The following is a 25,740-nucleotide window of genomic DNA, read 5'->3' as shown; positions in this document are numbered from 1 at the left end:
TAAGAAGGTGAGTAAAGATTTATTTCTCTTGTCAGCAGTTTTGTAGTTTTGTCAAAACTGGCGACTGGATCGTGGTTTGTGGTTCGTGGCTGGAGGTAGCAATGGCTCGTGGCTCGATTGGACTTCGATTCTGGTTTGAGGCTTGGCAGAGGAGTCCTCAGAATTCCGTGAGGAGCTTCTGTTCCACAGGACTGGATACTCAGGCGACCACTCGTGGTTAGAGTGTCCTGGAGACGAGCCATAGGATGAGATTAGGCAAGGCATGACTACATGAACTAAGAAACTTGGATTGACCAGACTAAGCACCATGAGGGGCAACGAACTGGCGATGAATGCTGGCGCTGGATCTCCTTTTGAAGGTTGATGAGGTGAGTGCTCACAGCTGGGGGAGTCAGGAACAGAGCAGAGAGGGGAGGGGGAGGAGAGCTGACAGTGGCACCATGACAATTTTTTCTGGTTTATCCTACAATATGCGAGAAAACAAAACTTGTCAGACAAATAAACAAAAGTTTCACTTTGTGTTTTTTTTCTTCCTTTGGCAACTTCTCTCTAGAAACATCCAAGGTCTCACTGAGGTGTTCAAGTCAGCCAATATTTCCTCCAGGTGGGTCCCCACATTCCAGCAACCAAATGGTTCTTTTCAAATAAAGCAGTCCCCTCCTGGAGGATCTGTGGGACTCGAACCCAGAACCTCTCAGGTTGATGAAGCTGTTTGGATGAGCAGTGAAACGCTTGAAAAGAGAAGATTTGAAGTCATGAGAACCTTCATTCACACAGCTTAGGGTCACGTGTTTGTTAGTCAATCTGAGGTTTACGTTATGAGGAAAACTTTGAAAATGGAGCCAGAAGACGTAAAATGACTGATAGCAGAGTCTTCAATGTTCTGCAGAATTTCAGAGGAAGTTTGGGATTCAAGGAGAATAAAATAACAAGATACTTTGCATAAATATTGGGTTTATTTAGTAAAAACAAAGATCTGTATTTGAAAAAAGTCATTATCAAATTTAAAATGTTTTGGTCTGTATTTTAAAGTTTGCAAAATGATGGTCTTATCTTAGTACTGAAAAAACAATCCTGTTTTGTTAATTTAGATCATGTGCGTCCCTTTTTTTAAATGCACCATGAGGAGAAAGTCACGTGACGTGCTCCTCACAGACTCCTGCTTCCTCAGGTGAACAGAACTCTGGTTCTCCTGAAGGTCTTCCGATCCAAACCGAAAAAAGCTGCAAAGAAAAATCATTGAGTCTCCCGGAGGGGCCCCGGCGCGCTCCTCCAACCCCCCACCCCCACCCCTCCCATCACGTGACTCCACCACCGGCAGCGCAGAGAGGACGCAGAGGCTCGGCGCACACACGCCTGCACGCGGCCAGCCTGCTGCTCCGCCACACCGCCCCGTTCCTTTTTAAACGCTGTCCTCGCGCGTGGTGAGTACCTGCTCCTCTGCACTCCTTCACGCGGTGCCTCCCCCGCGTGTGCGGGTTTTCTGCATGCGGATGCGGAGCGCGGCTGCTCCTCCACGCGCCTCCTGGCTCTCTGCGCCGCGCGCCGTTTCCCCTCTTTTGCTGAGGCTGCGTCTCCTCCACGTTCCCGGTTGTGATCTGAATCTTCTGCTGGTCTTTTTTCTGGTTTGGTTTTGGAGGTTTCTCTGCTGCTGAAGTGCGACACTTTTGATTTTCACCCGCAAGGATTTTGCGAAACTTTGAAAGAGTTTGTTTCTGTCCTTGCTTTTGTCTGATTTCTCCTCTTAACTCAAAAACTTCTTCTGGACTGTTTGTCTTGGGAAGATTTTGGATTTGCTCCAAATCAAAAGCAGTTTGAAGTTTTCTAATGCTGCAGAAGTCAGATCTTCATCTGCAGGAGTGTTGGTGTTTTGTGAAGATGTGATGTTGACAGACGTGTCCTCTGATGGAAAGAAAAGACAGTAAATGTTTGATCTAAGAACATCAGCTGAAGCTCCTCTGTCCTCCTCACCCATAGACCTCATGCAGTGACTGAGTGGGCACGTGATTGCAGGAGGAAGATGGATGTGAGGCTCTTCTGGGCTTCAGGACCAATTCTGCAGAAGTTCACTATGCAAATGAGGCGGCCCTGTTTGATTAATAGCTTGACCTTGTGGCACGCCCTCCTGCTCCAATCTGCAGGCGACAAACCAACACCGAAAAAAAAACCATCTGTAGATTTACCTGAAAGCCTTGCATCAAGCGGTTGCACAACCACATTTATGTAGTATGAGCTACGGATCCCACAAGGATAAATATTGTAGTTTTACTTGAGGGTGTTGCGTAATCCCTTGCCTAAATCCTTAAGTAATGGAAAAATGTTTCAGATATTTAATAATATTTACACAAGCATTTAAAGAGTATGTGAAAAAACAGAAGTTCATTAAAAAATATCAAAATCTCCAGAACAGCAGCCTCTGAAATCCTTGGAAAGTTAGCTTTTATTTTTCTTCTGGGCTTGGCTGAGGAGGATAAACCTCTGCAGTGGTTCTCCAGAGGCGGGAGATCGTCTGACGGCGGCTCCAGCCTTCAGACTCTGCAGGTCTGGGAACAGGTGGGGGGAAGCCAAGCATGAAATATGCTCTGCTATGCAAACAGTGCTTATCTCTCAGCGGGGATGAAGGGAGAGGCCGGCTCTATCCAGCCCATCATACACATGCGCCGAATTCCTATCAGCTCACAAGAGGCTGAGGCGGATGAAGTGCTCCAGATAATCTGTTTCTCTTCAGCCAAGGCCCGGCTTTCCATTTCCTGTTCCGATCATCGACCCCTAACAGGTGAAGTCAGGCGTTTTTCCTGAAGTCATGAGCTGCAGATGATGAGATCCAGCAGCTCCTGCGTTCAGACGAACAGATCAAAGAAACCATTAAGGGATCAGATCCTCCCTGCACGTGAAATATCAACAAAGAGAAAAAAGACAAAAGGAACTTCAAAGAAAGATGATTTGACAGATGCTTCTCATGTGGAGGACTGTTCTTTATCATGTCCTCCTTTAGCAGAGAAGTCCCCTCCTCCATTCTGCATGTGCGAGCACCTCTGCTGTTGCTGCCTGTCCAAATCCAGAGCTACATCATTCTTTCAGAGGCGGCGTGACATGATGAGGCTTCACTTTTCCCCAAGCAGCAGATGAACACACCTGACACTTGGTTCTGCTGAGAGACGTTTGCAGCATCAGTCGGCTTTCATTCCCCCATTCAGAGCTGGGCCTGATTTCAGCACCACGGACAGCTGCCAGCACTTCATTACTCTGACAGAAGGAGCCGGATGATTCCCGCCTGAAAGTCGGGAGTGTTTCCACTCATGAACCCCCCCAGCCCAGCTCCACACAGATCTGTGGCTGATCCCCCCCCACACACACACACAAAACAGGCATAGCAATTATCTGCTCCCACAACCGGCTCCTGCTGGGTCTCACTTCAATTAAAACAGATATTTGGAATGGTGAAAAACACAAACATCTCAAAAGCTTTCAATATTTTACTTATAACGCTGCCTTTAAAAAAAAACAGTTCAGCTTAAATGAAAATGAAAACGTTTTACTTTGAGGACTCTGAAAACCAGCCATGTTTCTCTGCGTTCTGAGAACAAACACAATAAATGTTGAACTGACAAATACAGAGAGGAGGCCAGAGCTGAAGTGTTCCTCTGGAGTTCCTTTTTTTTAGTAGAAAATGTTTTTTTTTCAAGGTTGAAACATCTCTTCCGACCCTTGAACAGTTCAGGCTTCAGTCAGCCTTTACGCTCTGATTATCAGAAGTCACTAAAAAATGATTTTCAGTATCAAACTAAATAAGCTAAAATATTAGTGATACTGCAGTTAGAAGTGGGGGGGGGGTATCTTTCCTTCTCACATGATGCCATGTCTCCATACATGGTCCAAGAATCAACACTTAAAAGATTCAAGTGTTTGTGGAAAGGAAACGATCTTTATATTTATTATTCATCTGGCATTTAAACCTATCAATGAAAATGTTGTTTAACAGAGAAACCTTTTTTAGAGCAACAAAAGAAAAAAATGTATAGACAAAACAGCTTCAAACATTCAAATCTGGTATTTTAAGTCTTTTAGACAGTTTTCTTCTTTGTGGTTAATAAAAGTGAGTTGGATTAATTTATTCAGTTTGTAATGCTGTGAAAAAATGCTTTTCATATGTTTAGTGAACACAACACACAGGCCTCACTCTGGTTCACCTTCAGATAATTGGAACTGACCTGAGATGATGTTTTTAGAGGAATACTCAGAAATGCAGGAATGGATCAAAATAGCACTTTGGGGTTGTTTTATGTGATGAAGGAACATAATAAAACCCTTAAAAGCTCAAAAAGTTGATTTGGCATGATATTTAGGCTGTTTAATTTAGTCTTCTTTTGTTTTCTGTGGTCTTTTGCTCCTTGTCTGGTCTTTAAATAGGTACAACATTTTTTATTTCACCTGCAGTGCTTCAAGCTAAAAACTAGTTTGAAAAACGGACCTTTATCATTGCTCAAAAACAGTCAAGAATGTCCACACGACCCAAACCAGAACCCAGAAATGGCTGTTGTTTTGCTGTTAAGAGTTCATCAACGCTCTGAACGTTCAGTTGTAACGGCAGCGGATCAAAATGGAGGACGGATGCTGAGTTTTCTTCCTCTGAGAAGTGACGGACACAAACTAACACTAAAAAGCAGATTTACTGAGTCAGTGACACACAGACTTCCCGTGGTCTCTTCTGGTTTATTTGTTATTATTTTAATCCTTTTTCAGGCTATTTTCTCCTACAGCCTTCATGCAGGCAGAAATAATGAAACTCTGCTTCGTCCTGGTGAAAGTTCATTTCAAAATGAGCTGGAATCTGATGAGAAAACGACTCTCTGTAGCTCCTCCCACCAAGTTTCTCTGAGTGAAAGTTGAACTCAAAGGAGGCTGTTGAGGTGATGCTTCCTGAGGACCAACACTTCTTCTTTCTCATTCATGTTTCCTGCTTCCAGCAGCAGACTTTGTGTGTGTGTGGGGTTTCAGGGGGGGGCTGAAGCTGCATTTAGCTGCATTTAGCTTCACGCTGCCCCGTTTTTAGTTCACAAAGCAACAGGAGGCAAACATGGGAGGCAGCAGGTTGAAGGTTTTCTTCTGCAGCCTGAACGGTTCCTTCAGTTCTTCACCAGCTGCTCCATCCGTCCTCGCACTCCCGCTGCGCCGCTGTGTGCTCCTTTCACCCCCTCCCCCCCATCGTTTGTGTGCGCTAAAGGGGGGGGGTCGTGCCACTCAAGTTACATGTGACTCATAACATCTAACGAGATGATGAGTGGGTCTCAAACGGAGGCTTGATGAGTAAGGAAGGCCTCGCCGGAGTATTTTTATAATGCGACGTCCCAGAGAAGACATGCTTTTCATTTGAGTCCTTTGGTTAATAGGAAAACCTTGAGCAGTTGTACATGTTCATCAGACTGTGCAACACGCTGCAGTGACAAACTATGTGCCCACGCAGTGTTTTTCATGCATTGTTGCAGTCGTTGTTTCAGTCGTTTTTCTTCTTATAACGGTTGTTTGGTGTGTAATTTTTTTTATTTATGTAATATTTTGGTTTCATTTACTTTGTTGTGCAGGTTGCAGATGTTTTTTTTATGATATTACACTGTTAAACCTAAAGGTCACTTTGCTTGAATGTCACTTTTGTTATTTGGATCTGTTTTTTGCCGTTGCAGACAAAAGAACTTGCATCTCATCTCATCTCATCTCATCTCATCTCATCTCATCTCATCTCATCTCATCTCATCTCATCTCATCTCATCTCATCTCATCTCATCTCATCTCATCTCATCTCATCTCATCTCTATAAACAAAAAAAAAACTGTCAAAATTCAAAATTCTCTAACTTACAGCCCCTCACACCCCCAACCTAACATTACCGGTACAACAAAAACGGCGAGCAAATCTTTCGTCTGCTGCTGATCCTCAACAACTTGGGGAATGAAATACTCAGAATTGTGACTTTGAGCTCACTTTCTTTCTCTGTGTCCTCCATCATCAGAAAATCACCACAGGAACACGTTCAAATCTCCAAAAACCCATTTTCCTCAGAGTGCTTCTGTTTAGAAAACAGCTTCAGACTGGCTGATCACTTCTTACTTTATGTCCAGTACTTCATCATTCATCTTCATCCCTTCTCATCTTCATCACTTTGCATGAATTTGACCAAACCTGCTGATGGTCTGGATGCTCCTCAGTACCTGCTGTAACCTTTGACCTTTCGCATCATTGCCTCCAGGGCCTTCTGCGGTCACAGAAACTCGGGCGTACTTTCTTTTCGCCTAATTGCTCCGGTTTCCGCTGACCCAGTTAGCGTTGAGGAGGGGAAGCGGCGTTTGGCAGGAACACGGGACGGGAGTTAAGGAAACGGAGAAGTGTGTCAGAGCCAGGAGAGACGTTTCGGAGGAGCTGTGGACTCCCCTGCCGCAGGAGGAGGTGGGCGGGGCCTTTATTCTCCTCTTCTTCAAACAAACACACAGAGATGTGGGAGCAATCCTTCACTTCAGATGTTTTCCAGACAATAAAAGAATCTGGAGCTGAACTCCTGAGAAAAACACTTCTGTGTCGCAGCAGTGAACCCCGCGCCGCCGCCACCGCCGCCACTGCTGCTGCCATGCTTCACTTTAAAAAATAACCAGCTCTGCTGCTCATGCAGAATGAAGGACGAGTCGTCTGCCTGTGAGGCCGCGCTCAGGCTTTGATTGCAGCGGGTTGGCCTGTTGTTTTTCTCTTTGTAGATCTTTTAAGAACCGTCTCTTTGGCTTCTCCACATCGCTTCCGTTTGATCCGCCTCCAAAGCCGCATTGATTTTCAGATCTGAGATGGTTTTTAGAGCTTGCCTTGGATATCAGTGATCTCTCAGCTCAGTCTTTGAGATCTTCTCCCCCCCCCCCTCCAACACACACAAAACAGGGGGCATCTCTGCTCCCGAACCACTGATCTCTTCATCAGGAAGTTTATGGAGGTGAGGGATAACTTATTGTTCTCATCTTCTCTTAACCCTGTTTACACATTTGACTGGATGTTTTTTTTTGTTACACCTCCTTGTTTTATCTTGTAAATCATTTTTCTTTGTAGACGTGACGCTCCTGCAGACTTTTCCTCCCATCGTCTTACAGAGCTTCTGAAAAGGATTTCAGTGATTTTTGGGAATCAAACTAAAAGATGAGGCGGACAGAAATTGGAGTTCTGGCTTCTCCATCAGTATTTCAGCAGCGAGCTGCACCTCAGCGCAGCCTTTGAGTTCAAAAAGTCAGTTCATTAAATGTATGAGAAATATGTAAATGACAACAGCCTGATGGAATAGTAATATGAAAGGACGGAGTCACAGGAATAATTTATAAGCAGCGCCGCTCACCTACTGCATCATGCATGCCTGCATTTTTCAGCTTTGATATTCTGGTCCGAAGCTCAGTTTTGAGCGGCTCGAGGATGACTGCCGTCACAAACGTCTGTCATTCACTTCTTCTTCTTCTATCTCTTTTATTTGAATATCTTTCCTCCTTTTCTCCACTTGTGTTCAGCAGCTTCTACTGTTTGTGATGCTGAAGGTAAACGGTCAGAAGGAAAGGCGGGAACGGCCTCTGACAGTCACAGATCTGCAGCCTCAGAGATGGAAAGCTGCAGGGCTGGTTGCTCATTTAAGGATTGCAGCAGCAGCTCCTCTCCACGCAGATGCTCTGTGTTTACCGGACGACTCCTGCAGGAGTCATTCCAGAGCACCGCGCTCCTCTAAGCAAATGGCCCAGAAAGGACCTCCATTCATTAAGCCTCTAATTGCTAATTGGCTCTTTGAGTGATTCGGCTGCTGCTGTTGGGGTTTCAGCACAGAAATGTTTGGCTCCAGGGAAGCAGCAGAAGCTGCACAAAGGCGGGAAAATGTCATTAAAGGGACAGCAGTGATCACACCTCAGAGGTGCTATTAGCCCCACCTTCTGCCAGTTGACGGTTTTCCTCTGTAAGGCCAGTTTCACTTCTTTACTCTTTATTATAAAACATTTTGCGCAGGTGTTTCCTTTTAGATTTTTTAAATCAGGCCAATATTTTGTTGCAGCTAAAAAAAAAAGTGTTTGTGCATAAGTTAAAAGTTGATGCTTTTATCCTAGCAACCGTTGCCATGGCCTCAGATGCTGCTGTTTATCAGATCCGAGTATCTGCCGTCGGTGCAAACACCTTTTTTTTTCCTCCAGCCTTTTGTTTTTCTCATTTCTTGCTTATTAGATTTCAATATAATAGAAGTAAAAACTCTTGAGCAGAATTGTTTACACGACGTTCAGTCCCTGTTTTTCCATTTGTTTGACTTTAATTTCATAGAAAGAGGAAACTAGAAAACCAAATAAACTGGTTTATTAGAAACACAGAACCTGATATCATGACTGTGAAGCATCAAGAATGTTCTTCATTTCTTCTCCAAACTTCACTCAGGCTTTCATTTTCACAGAACAAACTAAAGTTGAAACGACCACACGGACACGATGAGCTGCAGCTTCTGCTCTTCTTCTCCACCACATGAACTCATTTCCCGTTATTTGGAGGCTGGTTCGTCACATCTGGCCTTGAAATCGTCTTTCTTGAAATGTTTCACCTCTCATCCTGGATGAATGAGACATGAAGAACGGCATTTACAATCAACCCCCCCCCCCCCGCTCTCCCCCATTCCTGGCCCCGCCCATCGTATTTTCCACATCACAAACGATCTTTTTCAAACGACATTTTTTCATCTGCTCCTGATTCGCAACAATTTGAATAAAGAAATCCTCTGAAATGCAGTTTAGAGTTAATTATCTGTATCCCTTGTGCTATCCTAGGCACTTTAACGTTGGGAGTTGGGTCATCTAGACCCACTAGACAGAGCTCTGAACCTTTTTTCTTCAATGATTTGTGATCTTCACTGGTGTCCATGGATTACATGAAATCTTTCCACCTTTATCCACCTTTGTCATGGTAGGGAGAACATGTCAATGTAAGGGGGGGGGTCATAGGATAACACAAGGGTTAAAGATGTTTAGCCGACTGTCCTGTTGCGTTAAATTACAGAAGGTGTGGCTTTCAAAGAGCGATGTTCTCTAATATTGACTTGTTTTTGATCCGTTTACGTTTGTAGCCTCAGTTCTCGTACTCCTCTTTTACTTTTTGTCCTCCTACAGTCTCTCCAAAGAGCCTGAAGAAACTGTTTATTGTTTCATTTTTTCAAGTTTATCGTTCAATATAGTTTTTCTGACTTTATTCAATATGAAGTATCAAAGAGTGTTTGACACAAAACACGTGTCCTTCACTCTTTCATGATGAATTGACTTTTTTTTTAAATGTCTTCTGTTTATTCGCAGGAAAGTATAGAATGAAATCAGCAATTCTGTTTTTTTCTTATGTTGCTTCTTTTCATACGAACACAGTGATGAACTGGATCCTTTTAAAGAAGCAGAACCTGAACATTTGGAGCTATTTTTCCTCAGACATTGCTCTTTTCTGTAAAGATGTTTGTTCATCTTTTATTAATTAAAAAAAAGACCTTGGAGGTTATTTCATCTGAATTATAAATGAAGAGAACGTGATCTCTGAAACAAATCTTCAAAAGTCGTCTTTTTTTAATAAACAAACTATTAACCGTGTTAAATCAATATGTAAACAGCCTTTTGTCGACATTTGAAAAGTCTCATCTGCTCCGTTTCAAAGCATGAAATGCTGCATTCAGGCTGCGCTGCTGGAAGCATCCTCCACCTCCTCCACCTCCTCCACCCTCTTCACCTCCTGCATGCTTTTGTCATCCTGCAGGAGCAGTTTTCACCTCCTTTTGTCAAACCAGAGTGTGCGTCAGCAGGAAGAGAAGCTACTAGAATGATTACCTTCAGCGCCGTCTGGCTTTTTCATCGTCTGGGAATTTGCTCTGAAGTCATTTGGTGTGAAAGAAGCAAAAAGGGATTCAGGAAATACTTGAACTTGGGGTCTTTGTAATACAGAAGGATGCAGAAGAAAGGCGCCGTCAAACCCTCACCTCTGTGTTCTGGAGGAGGAACCGACCCGGCAGCTTCAGCTGCACTCATGCATGAAGATGTTATTCGGCTGTCGTTTGAGGAGCAGTAAGCCCAAACCCTGCTGCTCTCCTCCTGCCTCTCCTGCGGGCCGCTGTCGTCCTCTGAGATGCTTCCTGTTCGCGTTTGCCAGCAGTTTCTTTTTTTGAAGGCCTTTCATGAGCGTCAGATCGATCTTTGAAGTCGTCGTGTTAAATGAACTGCAGGAACGGCTCAGCTCTTTGTTTGATCCTGCTTTAAGAACATGTAATTGAAGGTAATGGAGGAGATGAAAGTGAAGCGGGAGCACTTTGATGATGACTTTAAGCTCATGAAGACCTCAGGTGGAGGTTTTGGAGAACCTGCTTTAATGAGCCCGCCCTAAAACAACAGCGATAAGCCATCTAAACTCTCTTCTTTTGCTCCAAAGTATTTATCTGCATTTTTCTTTCTCCAACATATGAGGGATTTTAAGGCTTTAGTGTAGTTTTGGACTTGTTCATTTCAAAGCACAGTCTCTGTTGTATTGTCCAAACAAGCCAACCAGCAGATACAACAGCAGATACCTGGTTCAATGTTCTCCTTCAAGCTGCTTTCATGAGGTTGGCTGTGTTTTGGAGTCTTTCCTGCCCCAAATGCTGGAGAGCTTACTGCTACAGTGACTCATTTTATTCTTGGTCCCATTCAGAAAAACTCTTGATTCTTTTTCTAGTTGGATGTATCTCTAACATTGGACCTTTAAATGGAGCAAACTGTCCACCAGTAACCAACTGAGAGAAAGCTGCTGCTGTTTGGGTCAGTTGTTCTGTGATCCTCAAAGATGTGGTTGATTTTTTTAACTTTTTGGAGTTGTTTGCTCCAAGAGTCAGGACCACAAACCTCCCCCTCGGCACAGAACATCTCCATCTTTGTCTTCAAAGGAGCCCCCCAGCAGAGTTTTGGGTCTTCAGCGGTGGTTTATGGCTCAGTTCAGCTCAAAGATGGGAGAAAAAATCAGTGTGAAAATGTTAAAATGATCAATTATTGAATGGATCATTAATCAGAGCTGTAGTCCTTCCATCGTCTTCCTCTTCGGTCATGTTCCTCTGCAGACGTGTCTTAAATCTGAACATCAGATCTGGTTTCCCGTCAGCTGCTGGTCAGGACTGAGCTCCACGTTTCTTTTCGTCTCTGCAACATCGTCTCATCAGGAATATGGAACATCTGTCTGACCTCATGAACTCCGTTCAAACCTGCCAATGTTCCCCTTCGTCTGTGTTTCAGCTTCAGTCGGAATCGGGATTCTCAGATTTTCAATCCTCCGAATCTTGTCTCTCGTTGGCCTGATCAACCTTTGTCACATCCATCAGTCACTCAGCGGGTCAGACTCTGGAGGCGTGGCTCAGGTGCCGCACTGGAGGTGTGCTGTGATTGGTGGATGTGCTTTTGGTTGCCGGTTCCTCGCTCTGCTGCTAATTAAGGCAATTAGCTGTGAAAAATTCAATACTGGCATTGCTGCATGATGGCACAGGCAGAATTACCGTCTGTGTCTGGGGTTTAGGGTGGATTATGTGGGTGGAGGAGGTAATTGTATGGGGGGGGGGGTAAAATAAGAGGAGGGGTGACTGCAGGGGGCATGTTTGAGGCTCGCTGCACGCTCGCTCCTCCTGTAAAACATTTTTAGAAATATTATGCAGTAAATCAGCGTTGATTCTATCCGCGGCTCATCATCGCAGCTTAAACTGAATGAAAAGCGGCGCCGCTTCCGCCTCAGGAGGAAATTACTGAGAGAAAGCAGGAAGCGGCAGCTTTACGTGTCCTGGAGATGAGGCCTGATGGCTCCGCCTCCAGAGCGGCTCCGTGTGTTTAGCATGACCAGACTCCCATCCGCAGGGCCTTCCTGCTCCTATCGCGGTGTGCCAGATTCCCCCAGGTGACACCCACCGTCAGGGAACTGATGCATGATGGGAGCTGATGGTTCAAGTCCCCCCCCCCCCCCCCCCCCCCAAAAAAAAAAAAAAAAAAAACAACTCTTTAGCCCAGAACCTTCAGTCCTTTCCTGTCCCTGTCAACGACGCGTCTCCATAGTGACCCAGAAAAGAGGGGAGGAGCTTTTTGTAATGTAAAGTTGATGTAGGATTAAAAAAACAAAGTGTGGATTCATCATTTAGATGAAAGGTTTTTATTTATGGTGACATTTCCATAGAAACAGATGGAGGGGGAGGAGGAGGGGCTGAGATTGTTTCTATAAATACCATTTAAAATACATTCAAGTGTCCTCAATAAAAAGTAGAAACGTTTGCAAAAAAACATTTGACATTTTTACCGATGCATTTGAAAAAGTTCAAATGTTTACATAAAAGATGGTTGGCGAGCATTGTTGAGGTAAAATAACGTTTCGAGATGAGCATCGACTCCCGGAGACAAAAGAAAAGAAGAAAAGAGAACAGTGAGAGGAATGTTGCAGCACCTGAGCTGTTTTCAGAGGTGAGAGCGCGGTTCACATGCACCGTGTGATGTATCGAGTTAACGCCTCTGAATCACTTCCGACGCCGTCTCTGACCTCCTCTCACCTCCTGCAGGGAGCAATCTGTCGCACAGGCCTGAATCTCCTGAGCAGAACGCAGGAGCTTCAAGCAAAGGACAAATTCAGAGTTTCATCTGCTATTTATGAAAATAATACTTGTTCAGGAAAACTCACTTTATCTTGTTTTTGGTTTTCTGTTTTAACACCAAATAAAAACTTTTCTCAGAAACACCACAACAGGCTAAAACTGTTTTTTTATTCGTGACGGAGCCTAAAGGGACGTTTTAATCCCGTTTTAAACCCGGTGACCTGTGAGTCTGCCTTGGCCCAAGAGCAGCTGGGTTAGCTCCAACAACCCTGTGTTCTTAAAAGGGATTCAGCAGGCGCAGAAGATGGAAGGATGGGCGGATGGATGCATGGATCGCGGCTGTGTCTGAGGCCCCAAATCTGAAACCGTTTCCTGGAAGACACTTTGTTCCCACTGATGTCAATGCTTTTACATCAAGCATCAAACCAGGACAAGGTGTGCAAAAAACGGAAACACCTGAGCGGTCGGAGAGGCAGAAACCATGAGCACAGCACTAAACACGTAAACTGCATAAAACTAAGAAATATTTGATCAGGTAGGTCGGCTGAGAAGTTAAAAACGTGCAACAAACCAGGAATGTACCATCAGACTTCTCAGCATCAGTGAGGCGGTGTGCAAAAACAGCTGAGGTCAGCGTTAAGAGGATGTTTCTGAAGGTGCCTGAAAGGTCAAACGGGGATGGAAAAATTCACCATGGAGCAGCTTTACGCTGTTGGGTGAAATAAAGTTCAACTAATAAATATATAGAGTTCAGTTTGGTGTGTCCTTGTTGAACTGTTTGGTGTCCCCCCCCTGCAGGCCTGAAGGACGAGGATGACTGGGAAGACCCAGACCAGTAACGTGACCAACAAGAATGACCCGCGTTCCCTCAACTCCCGCGTTTTCATCGGCAACCTCAACACAGCGGTGGTGTCCAAGGCCGACATCGAGGCCATCTTTGCCAAGTACGGCAAGATCGTGGGCTGTTCGGTGCACAAGGGCTACGCCTTCGTCCAGTACGTCAGCGAGAGGAACGCCCGCGCCGCCGTGGACGGGGAGAACGCCAGAGTCATCGCCGGACAGCCGTTAGGTAAGACGAGGTTTCACTTCTGCTGAGATCCCTACAGCCCTCCAGTTTGGTTTGGATGGAGGTGATGCCCCCCAGCATTGACTTAAACGGGAACTGGACTGAGTGACCCCTCCCCCCTGGCGTTCCAAACAGGAAGTGATTTCAAGAAGCCAAAATCCCAAAGACTTGTATTTTCTAAATAAACACTGTTGGTCAGTCAGTCACTCTATTGGTCAGAATAAACATTCTGGATCTGATACATTTATCCAACATCTTCTTGATAATCTTAATTTTTTTCAGGTTATTAATTCGGTAGTTATTTAGGTTATAAACTGACCAATCAGGTGCCTCGATAAAAGTAGGTGGAGCCTGCTGGCCCCCCACTTCCAACATTCAAAACATTTGACAGATTTCGTGTAGGCCGCTTTCAATTGTTAGGGGTGTGGCCTTCCGTCAGTTCAGTCGGGTCAGTTCAAAGGAGCTTCTGCCAGAAGCTTTGTGGTTCCTCCAAAAGCATTGTGGGAAATTCCTGCCTGTTTTTAATGATTCGATTTCACCAGTGGTGCCCTCCTTAGTAGTCTCCCTGTGGTTCTTTCTGGCTCAAAGATGACAGAGGGGTCAACCCCTTATACGGGTGCATGTGACTAAGACTTTTTAACGTTTCTATTGTTTGTTGGTTATTTCTTTACCCGTTTTTCTTTTCTTTCATTATCTAGTGAGCCAACATTTCTTTCTCTTCCTGTGCAGTTGGAAAAAGAGATGCGTCTCCTGGGAGTCAATTTGCCTCCCAGCAATGTGCAGGGAAGGCTGAAGCTGCAAGTTTGATCATTGTGTTTAAAATACCTGGAAAACATGCAAATGTGTTAATTAGTGAGCTTCAGCGGCAGCAGGTTTTCATTCCAGAGCTGCTGTAGCTGTTTCTGTTCCATCATGTTGAGCTAATTTAAACTAACAGGTTCAACTGTTAATGTTCAGGGAAGGAAACTGGGTAATTAACTCCTCCAGCTTTCTTTCAGAGAGACTCCGTCGCGTTCAGGATCCAAAAAGTTTCACTTGCTGGACATAATCAGGGCCGATGATAAATCAGGGAAATTAACAGCAAAGTGATTTATGAAGTCTGATCCCATTAATATTAATAACAGCTCAAAGTCGGGCGTCTCATTTGCATCCACTGAAACGCTCTGTCCTTGTTGTTATGCAGACTGTTGAATGGGGATGTTTCTGAGAAAGTGCAGACGTGGTTCACTGTCAGAGCGTCTCGTTTAGAAAAAACTTTTGTGGCAAACATCAATCTTGTCGCAGAGTCTCTGCACACAAACCCCCATCCATTAAGCATGCACCGTAAATGTCAGAGGCATGCTGCGCAGACGACCCTCTGCACCGGAGATCATCTCCTCTGGCTGCGCAGACGACCCTCTGCACCGGAGATCATCTCCTCTGGCTGCGCAGACGACCCTCTGCACCGGAGATCATCTCCTCTGGCTGCGCAGACGACCCTCTGCACCGGAGATCATCTCCTCTGGCTGCGCAGACGACCCTCTGCACCGGAAATCATCTCGTCCGGCTTTTTTCTGCTGCCTCTGTGAAATGTAACCCTTCATGCCTCATCTTTAAAACATAAGCTTCATATTTGATTTGGCGAGAGGACCCTGCGCCAAACAAGATTTGTTGATGTCTCTGTCAGCACTTTAAAGTCGCACCCAGCGGTCCAGATCTGGGAGGTCTTGACTGCACGGCAAGCAGGTGAGCCTGCTGAGGCGCCGCAATGCCCCACGTCTGATTGGATGGAAGAGCTGGAACCTCTGATGACTCTTTTCTGAGCTGTAATTACTTCTGACGCGACTGCAGAGCCGACGAGAAGACCTCAAGCTGTTTGAGCAAATAAAAGTGACATTCAGCGTCAGGCGGCAGCTAAGCCCTGATGAAGAGGCCTGCAGGTTATGAAGAACACGGAGGTTCTTCTCTGGTCTCTGCAGCTCAGCGTTCCTGCTCCTAATTTCTGCCTCTGGGTATAAATGTCAGACAGAGATGCATCGATATTTTCTCCCGGATGTTTTACAGTCAGGCCTCTCACATCCTCTTTGCAGCTTCTCTCTCTCAGAAGGTTGTAGCGCCTCCCAGTGGTACAAATGTGTACTGCAGATGAGGAATTTGACAATGATCTATTCTCGGAAGGCAATTCTTCTCATTACATTAACCGATGATAAATACGACGTAAACATGACTAAATGTCTTTGTCTGAGTTTGTGGGTTTCAGGCTGCTGCAGCCAGAACAGTATCTCCAGGAAACTAGTTAATCTGTTAAAAAATGTAAATATGAGTGAAATCATAATTGTATTTCCTCCTCATTTTGAGCACAAAGCAGCGTTGTCTCCATGTTTCTGTCTGCACAATCACTAGATGGAGCTGAGAGCTTTGATTTGAACAAAAATGTGTCTCCACGTCAGGATGAGGAGAGAAATTCTCTCAAGACTGTTTTTACTTGTTACAGATTAGAAACTATGAAATTTGGTCTGAAATGGTCCATAAACACATTAGTTGTCTCTGGCCAATACATATACATGGACACTAAAATAAAAGTAGAAACTTTCTTAGATGTGAACCGTCCAGTATGTAGACTGGACATGAAGGGATAGGCTCCAGCAACCCATGGGAACGCTTTGAAAATAGATTAGAAGATGGTAGGAGCGGGACTCTCAAGACTTTAAATCAATACGTTTTCAAGAATACTAAACCACATCAAGTCTGAATCCAAACAAAACTATTTAACATCATTGTTGATCAAGTTATTTTGTATTCTTTTCTGCTAAACTGTCCTGAGTTTTCGTCACAGCTAAGGTTGACATTCATAGAGTGTCTCATGTTTATGAAGCTGGTCTGGTTTCTTCAGTCAGTGATGATCTGCTCTGTTTAGGTGGAGGTTCTCTCAGATCTCAGGTGCAGGTTGGTTCTGGATCCGCTTCTAGAAGGAAATTGTTTTCTCATGTCTGTCTGCTTTCATCAAGCTTTTCCTGAAGAAAATCCAGAAATGGAAGAAGATGAAACCGTTGGTTATGACGGCCGGTTCATACTTCAAAGCGTTCGATCAGTCGTCGCACCAGTCCCATCCACAATTACGTTTAGTTTGGATTTGGCTGCAACCGTCTGCCAGAACTGCAATGAACTTCTGATTGTTGTTTCTACTTTGCATAGCATGAACGACATCCCGCTTATTAGGCCTGCACAATATACCGCAAATTTATCGTTATTGTGAAATCAAGCCGTGCAACATGCATACCGCAAAAGACTGCAAAAATCGCAATAAATGATTACCTTAAATGTGCTAAAACAAACTCATGGCAGCTTGAAATATTGAACAAATGAAAGAAATCCCTTTATGCATTTAACCAATCAGAAGGACCCGTTTACGTTTTTGATCAATAAGATGAGCCCTTTTATGTTTGATGTTTGCCTCCTGGGTCGACAAGGGTCATTTGGAGTATAATTCTTAAACTGTTGCAGTGAAATGGAAATTATGTTTTTGTTTTTTTTTGCTATTTGTTTATATACCGCAATTTATATCGTTATCGCAATATTAATTACCAATATCGCATATCGCGAGTTTTCCTCATATCGTGCAGCCCTACCGCTTATCCACTTGCTGTGTCTGAGGAAGAGGAGGGTGGTGTGCTCCTCCACTGAGGAGAAGCAGAGGAGGAAAAAAAGAAGTGAATTGCATTTTATAGTCTAGTGAAAATGAAGAGATATATTATTGAGATAAGAGACGTTTCATTCCAACCGACAGTTTTGTTGAGTCTGCCTTTCTTGCTCCTGTAGTCATAATAATAAATGGCTGCTTTAAAAAGTAATAAAAACCTATAAAGCAGGTGTGTACATGTCCTGATAATCAAAATAAATAATCCTTTCCCAAATTATAAAAAAATGTCCATGGTGCAGCTTAATTTAATCACGTCAGGATACACAACATGGCATTATTGCGCTTGGAAACGTGTAAAATGCAAGGAAAACACGCTGAAGAAGAGTCACGTGCAGTGGGAGGAGCGCAACGCGCTTAACCCCGCCCACGTTGAGCCACACCTCGGTCTGCTCACTGCAGCCAGGGGTAGTTGAGTCTGAATCTACCTGGATGAAGGTGAATCTGTCCAGCAGCTCAGGAGGGTTTCGTGGTTTTCACACATTGACATGTTTGACTCTCACGCACGCGCGTGAACCTCATTTTGCACAAAAGCGCGTGTCGGTGATCGCGGAGCTTCAGATGGGCTCACCCGTCGGCTGTAGGGGGGGTTCCCCCCCCGGGCTCAGCCAGTGAATGGTACAGTCCTGTCTGGAGGTGAAGCTCCGGCGGCGGCGGCGCTCACTCCGACGGGCTCACCGGGACAGAGGCGCTGACGGCGGCGGCGCGCGCTCCTCCGCGACGTCATGACCATGTCCAAAGGCACGCGACGCAACCACAGACGTGAGTCCGAGCTTTGCGCGGTTCGACCCCCAGAGGAGATCTGACGAAGAGGAGGTCCATCCTCTTCATGCGGGAGAACTAAAGTTTATTAGAGGAAACATCTGGACATCCAGATGAGAGAACTCGGTGACGTCATTAAGCTGCTGATCTGTGTTTGAAAGCAGCTGCGGCTGGATGCTCTTTAGCATGAAGGTGTCTGGTGCTGAGCCATGATCTGCAGGAGGTTCTGCAGGTTCTGCACAGATGTTGTCTGCTCTGCTCTCCAGAGTTTCAGACTCTTTGATGCTTCTCTGGTGAAGCGTCTGACATGCGGCATCCATCGCTTTCTGCTACCTGAAAGGTCCGTCTGGACCCCCTGAAAGGTCCGTCTGGATCCCCTGAAAGGTCCGTCTGGACCTCCTGAAAGGTCCGTCTGGACCCCCTGAAAGGTCTCATCCACAGATTATTTTGGTCTGAATCATCAGGGAAGACGACACAAGACTCCTTCCTCCTGACCGAGGTTTAACCGCCATTAATCCACTTCTGTACAGAACATTTTAAAAATAATTTGCTATTTTTATTACTTTTTTATTTTACATGCAACAATTCTGATAATTATCAGATTATTAAAGTGAGGAATATAATCTGCAATCCTCTGACGGTGGCAGTAATTTGATAAATACATATGGATTCTTGCATGTTTACAGTTAATCTGATTTACCTGAAAGACAAAAATCAGTAAAGTGACGTCAGAGTGGAAACCAGCAGATTGACAGGTGGAGGAAGGTCAGACGCCTGTGTTTTCCTCCTGATGGAGAAGAGTCACAGAGACTAAGATCAACTCCGACTGGACTGAAGCAGATTTAGGAAAAAGAGCTGGAGGGTTTTCTAACGTTCAGATGATGAAACGTGATTCCTGCAGAGCGTGTAAACACGTCAAACCGGATTACTGCAGGCGTATGAAACAGTTTGTCAGATTAATGGAATGATGCATGAAGATGCTTTTAGAAGAAATCTCTGCTCTGGATTGTTGGTCTCCTCTTTAGTCAAACACAAACAGTAGTGAGTCAGCAGTATTTGTGTGTTTTACTTTGTTTTGAAATCATTTTTCGTTGAATGTTTTGCACTTTCCCAAACCCATCTCGATGGTTTTCTTGTTGCTGCTGCAGAAAGTTGTTATTAAATCGCTAAAACCGGATTTGTCTGTGAGGTGACGCTCAGTTCTGGCCGTTAAATGTTTACATGAAACGGATTAATCACGATTCTTCAATTTTTTCCATCTTTAAGAAACTTCCTGAAGTGTTTGTGGACAGATCCTGCATCTGCTCAGTTACCAGCAACAATTTTCTACAAAAGTTGAGATAAAATAGAATTTCTCAAGATTTCTTTATTCAAATCGTTGTGAATCAGGAACAGATGACAGATGCGGTTTAAAAAAGATCACATTTGTGACACTCTGGGCGGGGCCACAAGCTCCATGCTCCGCCCCTTTCTGATGTGTCCACCTGCAGACAAACAGATCCATGAATCTAAATCTGAATGGATCTCACCTCTACGGACGGATAGCTCTAATGTTGCTGCCATTTTTGTTGCAGTGCTACTGTTAGGATGGGGGTGTGAGGGGCTGTAAGCTAGTGGGAGAGAGTGTTAACAGATGCATGACTGGAAGTGTGGCGGGGTTGTTCTGTCCACGGCTGTTTTTTATTTATTTTTTTACACTCTTCACGACTGTTCCATGTATATCTAACAGACTTTTCACACATTAACCACTGATGTTTAACTTTTACACCTCGTATATGTCGCACATATGGCGTTCAAATTACGTAGTTGATGCCCACATTTTAGTCCGGGTGAACTCTGACTCATCTCTCCTGCTGCGTCTTTGGCGTCTGATCTTGAGGTGATTTACAGCACAGAAGACGGCCGACACCACTCACCAGTCACCGCCGAGCGATGAGGCGTGTGCGGACGACTCACTGTCTTCAGCATCGACTGGAGTTTAGTTTTTGTTATTTTTGACTCTGCCCCCTAAAGACAACTCTTTTGTCCCTACAATCACAATTTAGTGTTTGCATGCTATAAAATTGCAGTGAACGAATGGTGCCGATTCCTTTCTCCTACCCTGAAGATTTTCCTTTGGGGGGGGGTTTGTCTTTCTGACTTTGTGTCTGCAGCGACGTTTGCTTTTTAACTCCTTTATTTACCTTCTTTTCCAGACATCAACATGGCTGGTGAACCAAAACCTTACAGGCCTAAGATCAGCTCCAAGAGGCCGCTCTCGTCACTCTACAGGTCAGTGGGAGAAGTGCATCTTTGAATCTCTGCTCCAATTTCAACCGTCAATGCTTTTTAAATTATTACTTTTTTTATTAGTGATGGGATTAAAGCCTCTTTTTAGGGATCCGAATCTTTTGGACCAGTTCATGCCAAAGAGCCGTTTAAAAGTCTGGCTCTTTTGACCAGCTCTTTTTACATGGATTCATTTTTAAAAAGCCAGCCTGGAGTTTATTCATTTAATCCTGGAAATAATCACAGGGAGGATTGATGGGATGATTTTGGGATCAGAATCATTGAAATTCAGATTTTTCACCAATAATTGAGTTCAAATTATTTCTAAAATATCAATTTTTGCTTTGTTTGAAGTGTGAATGAGATGTGAAAATCGGACATGGATTAACTGTAAATATTCCGCTGCCAGCTTATACAGCGTGTATGAAACCAGGTACTGCTGTGCAGCAGAAGATAAGAACTTAATCTAAATATCAACAGTTCTGACAATAGATTTAATCATCATTAATAATCTGACGTGTGCATTTTGGAGGATTGATAAAAGACATAAGGCCTCTCAATTAAGTGTCATGTACGGAGTGGTTAAAAACAAGTTTATTTAACTATTATAAGTTAAATACGGTAATAAAATGTAACCAATAAACCCCTTATTGATACACAATAAGAAAGGCAAATCATAATAATATAGTAGAGTAGATAACAGACCAGGGGCGGAGCTAGAAAAATTTTATATGAGGGAGTAGCTGCCCTCATTGTAGCTCCGCCCCTGTGGTAGACTAAATATCTGTAAGCTTCACTACAAAAACACAGGAATGCTATCTAGTTTCATGAAACATCAAGTACATTAGTGAAACAAATATTCCGATAACCATAACATAAAGAACACGCTAACCGTCCTCATCCTCCGTAATGCTTTGCAACAATTCCACTGAGCGGCATTTCTTCTTCGTCTTCTTCTTTGTTGTCAGTAGAATCTACAGCGCCCTCTAGCTGGTCACAGCAGAGTCGCACCGCCCAGACAAACTATTCAAAAAATATGACCATAAATTTAGTGGGTACAAAAACAGGTTCTACTCAAACGGACTCTTAACACTTACGGGAAACTTTGACTTAACTTGAAACATTTTAAGTCCATTCCACTTCCAAAAAGAGTCAAACTGGTGGAAAGAAAACAGGTTGGTCTGTAGTTTCTATGGACATATTGGTCCTTAAAACACAGAAGGATCCGCTTTAACTGTTTGCTTAGATGTTCAGCGGGTCTTATAGTGTCCTCCATCTTTTGTGTTCACAGCGGCTACGAGTTTGACTACTACAGGGACGATTTCTACAGCAGGTATGTTGGAAAAATGGTAAATACTTGTGAAGCGCTTTCTACCTTCATCAAAGGCCCAGAGCGCTTTACAGTCACAAACCCAGTCACACAGTCACACGCTGGTAGCGGCTCCGCTGCCGAACACTGGCGCCAACCTCCCACCAGATGTAAGGTGGGGTTCAGTGTCTTGCCCAAGGACACTTCGACACATGGGCGGGCAAGGTGGGAATCGAACCTGCAATGTTCTGATCAGAGGTTGACCACCCTACCGCTACACCATGGCCGCCCATGAAAAAGAAAAACCCTGTCAGAAAAGTTCACAAAGGCCTCTTCATCTTTTTTTTTTAAAACTTTAATTCCTGCTTTCATTTCCAGCGATGAATAAAGAGGATTTTTCAGGAGAGACGCTGCTGCAGAGCAGCCACATGATCCCAGCTCTAATGAAAAGCTTTCTCTTCCTCCTCATGGGGCTCGCTAGTGATGCTTTTAGCGGCTGGACGTCAGACACTCCAACATTTACTCAGGATGTCCAGCAGAGCCGAGTCCTTCAGCTGCGACAGACGTTTGCAGCTTTGACAGTTTGACACATCTCAGACGAGCGAGAATGAGCTTCTACGGCTCTGGCGCCATTCGCCGTTCCCCTCTGTCATTCATGCAGCGAGCCTGTGGGGTTCTTAATATGGCTGAGGGTGATGGGATGTGAGACCTCTGACCTTCAGACCAGCTGAGGAATTCCTGAAACCTCCTCTGCCTTTTCGTGTCTCCAGACTCTTCGAGTACCACGGCCGGGTTGTGCCCCCGACCCGCGCCGTCATCCCCATCAAACGTTCACGGCTGGTCATCCCATCCACACGCAGAGCCAAATCCTCCTTTCCGGTCAGGGGCTGCTCCTCCTCTTCCTCCACCTCCTCTTCATCCTCTCGAGCGCTCAACATGGGATCCTCCATCACAGTCCCAAAATGTGAGTAGCTGTTTTTCCGGCGGCCTCGTTCGGTCAGGTGTGGGAGTTCACCTGAACTCTGACGCTTTGCAAACGTCGGCCAAACAACCAAACAGAAGTTTGACGTTTTTCAGTAGATAAATAAAGTCCTTTTTTCCTGAACAGCAATGTCAGTAATTTTACAACTCATGCTAACATTGTTGTAAACAAGAACTGACCAATGGATCATTATTGACCCCATCTATAGGTCATGAAATTTTTTTTTTTTTTATGGATTTCATCAAAGAGTTACAAAAAAACCTCAATTCCAAAAGAATTACATTTTCTGTCAAATCTTTGTTGTTTTCGACTTTACGGGGTGAACTTTACCGCACGGTTGTTGATGTTGGGTTTTAAGAATGTTTCATCGGGAAACAAAAGTGTAAATATGGTCACCAAAAACCACAAATATTGGTCAAAAACCTAAATTTTGCTGAGTGTGTCTGTTTTGAATTTGTCAACAGTTTATCAAAAACATATTTTTTAAAAACATTTAAGTCTGTTTTGGAATATGAACACATCTTAAATGTTTTTTTAAAAGACAAAAAGATTATTATAATTTAATATTAAGTTCAATCTTTGGCAATTTATTGCCAATTTTAGTTTCATAATGTTTTTTTGATTATCGTTTGATATTTGTAATATTGGTGTATTTAAAACTCTACAATGACAAAAGCAGGATGAAGAGGTTTTGATCGGTTTAAAGAAAGTTTTTCAGTCAAATCTTTTCAGTCTCTTTGAACTTTCTGTTGTTGTTTTTTTGTTTAGGAGGAAACATGCATTTATCATTTATTTAAGGGATCAAGCTGAAATTCCCCTTTAAGAGTTTTGGATGATCATCATCCATCTTTTGAATTTGTGCAGTAAAGACAGACCAGCTTCTCACTATCAAGAAGGAGCTGTCCCAGATCAAGACCAAGATCGACTCGCTGCTGGGAAGGTTGGACAAGATCGAGAAGCAACATCGCTGTGATGCTGGTAAGATCAGCGCTTCTCAGCATTTTTGTTTGTTCTTCTGTCAACGGACATCAGGAAAATGACTGAAAGTCCTGCTTTTGTTCGCCGGAGACAACTTTCACCGAGTAACTTCTCGGATTTCTGCTGCCCATCGAAGATGAAAAACGATCCGCGATGTTCGCGTCTAGTTTGTCTCCATCTTGTCTCTGTCAGAGAGGAAGCAGGAGGAGGTGTGCGAGCGTCTCCATGGTGACGCAGCAGATCACTCTGGAGGAGAGGAGGCGAGGGGCGCCGTCGAGGTGGAAGCGGGCGAGATGAGTGACGGCGGTGAAGACGACTTTGATGATGAAGGCACCAGCGACGTGGTGAGCAGCTCAGATTTCAGTCACTCCCTGTTGGTACGCATCTGCAGAACCTTTGGTTTCCTATGAGTACAAAGACGAACTTTAAATGATGCTTTTGTGGAAAAAGAAGTCAGTTTTAGTGTCTTTGTTAAAATTTTCTTTTAATAAAACTAGGAGTTGCATTTCCAGAAGAAAACAAAGTTCTAAATGTATATTGCTGAATGAAACTTAAACTTAAAGGGGAATAATTAAAAAAGTAAGAAAGAAATGATCAAAGTTGACCATAAATAAAGTGAAAACAGCATATTTAAGAAATGCCGGAGCCGGGTATCGAACCAGCGAGCTTCTGCACCAAGGATTCCCCATGTATTTGTATGGAGGCAAAAGTCCTGGAATATCTGGAAAACTTCAAGGATTTGAAGGAACAAAAGTCCACGTTCTCACTTTTGTCAACACATTTTTCTTTTCTTTAAAGCCTTCATGTAAAAAATGTTTAAGGGACATTTTCCACAGACACTCCACTGAACAAACAACAAATCCATTTACTGGTGAGGTTTGACCTTTTTCTGTGGTTTTCCTTCCACTTCTGAAAGGGAAAGCTGGGGGCGTGTTTCCCTCAAAGCAGAAACACGTCTTCATCTTTGAGTTTTGTCCCAGGATGTATCAATGAAACGTGAAACATTCAAAGATTCATTCTCCTGAATGCTGTGACTGTCTGTCTGTTTCCTGCATTGCAGATCGACTACCACATGTCAGACATTGACAACTGAATAAAGGTGGGTGTTTGGTTTCCGCTTCCATGACATTTTAAAGATTTAGCAGAATTTTACGTGTTGGAAACCGAAGCTCCGTCACAGTAAATAACTAGTTCCTGACGAACTGCAGCAGCGACAGAGATCGAAGCAGAAACAGCATCATCATCCTTCAGAAACAAAGATCTTTGCAATTTTCACTGAGGTTAAAATATTCCATTAGCTTGAGAATCTAAGCCTCTTTCCTATTGACCATCATCTCGTCCTGCTGCTTCCAAATACCTGCAAAAACAACAAATAAAGCAAATATCAGGGTGTTCTTTAATGCTCCTCTCTGTACATTGTCTGGGTTTTCAGCTCAGCTTCATCCAGGAAGTAAAAGTAATTAGCAATTTATTTCTTTTTCTTTCTTCCCCTGAAAGTTGGAGCTGAAAATAAGTAGCGAGAAGAAGAAGTTGAGGCCGCAAGATGCAAACAAAACCTTCTGGATCCCGGAGACGTCCGTGGAAGAGGCAGCGACTGACTGACAGTAGAGGAGGTTTCAGACTCAGAGCTCTTTGGCTCCGTCTCAGCGCTGAACATTTTTCTAGGCAGAAAAATCTCCTGCGAGCTTTTCACAGAATGAACAGAAAAATAGGGACAATGCAGTGAATCGTGTATCCATATGATATGGTCTGTATCGTGCATCAAACTACAGTTCTGTGACCAGCTTTGGTTGAATTTTAATGTATGTTTCTCTGTCTATGCACTGAGAACTGTAAAAAACCTGGAAGCAGACAGAGACCTTCCTTTATTTGTTTCATGTAGTTTATTTCGTTTGTGTATTTGGAGGAAATGTTCTGTAATATGAAATTGTTTGCACTCATAATTTGTAAATTGAAATCTTAACATTCTGTTAATGAGGACATAATTTATTTTCCGCAGCATGACTGAGATGTGAAAGCTACGATTCTTCATTTGCATTTGTTGCATCGGTTGTTTTGTGACGTTTTGACATAAATTTACTCCAAAAAATGA

The 25,740-nt window shown here is 43.8% G+C and overlaps 1 protein-coding gene and 1 long non-coding RNA gene across 8 annotated transcripts; one reads left to right on the top strand and one right to left on the bottom strand.

Moving 5' to 3' along the window:
• On the bottom strand, positions 1-3,817 carry LOC110016934. 3 transcript variants are annotated; one of them, XR_002292254.1, is made up of 4 exons: positions 1,972-3,817; positions 1,433-1,902; positions 307-1,223; positions 1-227 (listed from the first exon to the last, which is right to left on the bottom strand). It is a non-coding gene; the product is annotated as an uncharacterized LOC110016934 (long non-coding RNA). The 3 variants fall into 3 exon arrangements; XR_002292255.1 differs by having other exon boundaries at positions 1,433-2,135; positions 2,477-3,817; XR_002292253.1 differs by having other exon boundaries at positions 1,433-3,817.
• Positions 1,219-25,740, top strand: LOC101165260 (RNA-binding Raly-like protein). Of its 5 annotated transcripts, none has more exons than XM_011487082.2 (9): positions 1,219-1,424; positions 13,406-13,676; positions 20,307-20,382; positions 21,671-21,712; positions 22,459-22,652; positions 23,535-23,648; positions 23,841-23,992; positions 24,709-24,747; positions 25,146-25,740. In XM_011487082.2, the coding sequence occupies exons 2-8, from the start codon at positions 13,421-13,423 to the stop codon at positions 24,739-24,741; spliced, it is 867 nt and encodes a 288-aa protein (XP_011485384.1). In that variant the 5' UTR covers positions 1,219-1,424; positions 13,406-13,420; the 3' UTR covers positions 24,742-24,747; positions 25,146-25,740. The 5 variants fall into 5 exon arrangements, with proteins under 5 accessions (XP_011485384.1, XP_020566902.1, XP_023821007.1 ...); XM_020711243.1 differs by having other exon boundaries at positions 23,841-24,025; XM_020711245.2 differs by lacking the exon at positions 1,219-1,424 and adding an exon at positions 5,995-6,441 and having other exon boundaries at positions 23,841-24,025.

Source organism: Oryzias latipes, chromosome 17 (assembly GCF_002234675.1).
Source record: "Oryzias latipes chromosome 17, ASM223467v1".
Classification (NCBI taxonomy): domain Eukaryota; kingdom Metazoa; phylum Chordata; class Actinopteri; order Beloniformes; family Adrianichthyidae; genus Oryzias; species Oryzias latipes.
The sequence above is the reverse complement of the archived record's forward strand: the minus strand, read 5'-3'. Positions and strand labels throughout refer to the sequence as shown.

Coding starts and splice junctions, on each gene's coding strand:
- LOC101165260 (XM_020711243.1), top strand. CDS start 13,421: ATGACTGGGAAGACCCAGACCAGTAACGTGACCAACAAGAATGACCCG. Junction 13,677..20,306: donor CATCGCCGGACAGCCGTTAG/GTAAGACGAGGT, acceptor CTTCTTTTCCAG/ACATCAACATGGCTGGTGAA. Junction 23,649..23,840: donor GCAACATCGCTGTGATGCTG/GTAAGATCAGCG, acceptor TGTCTCTGTCAG/AGAGGAAGCAGGAGGAGGTG.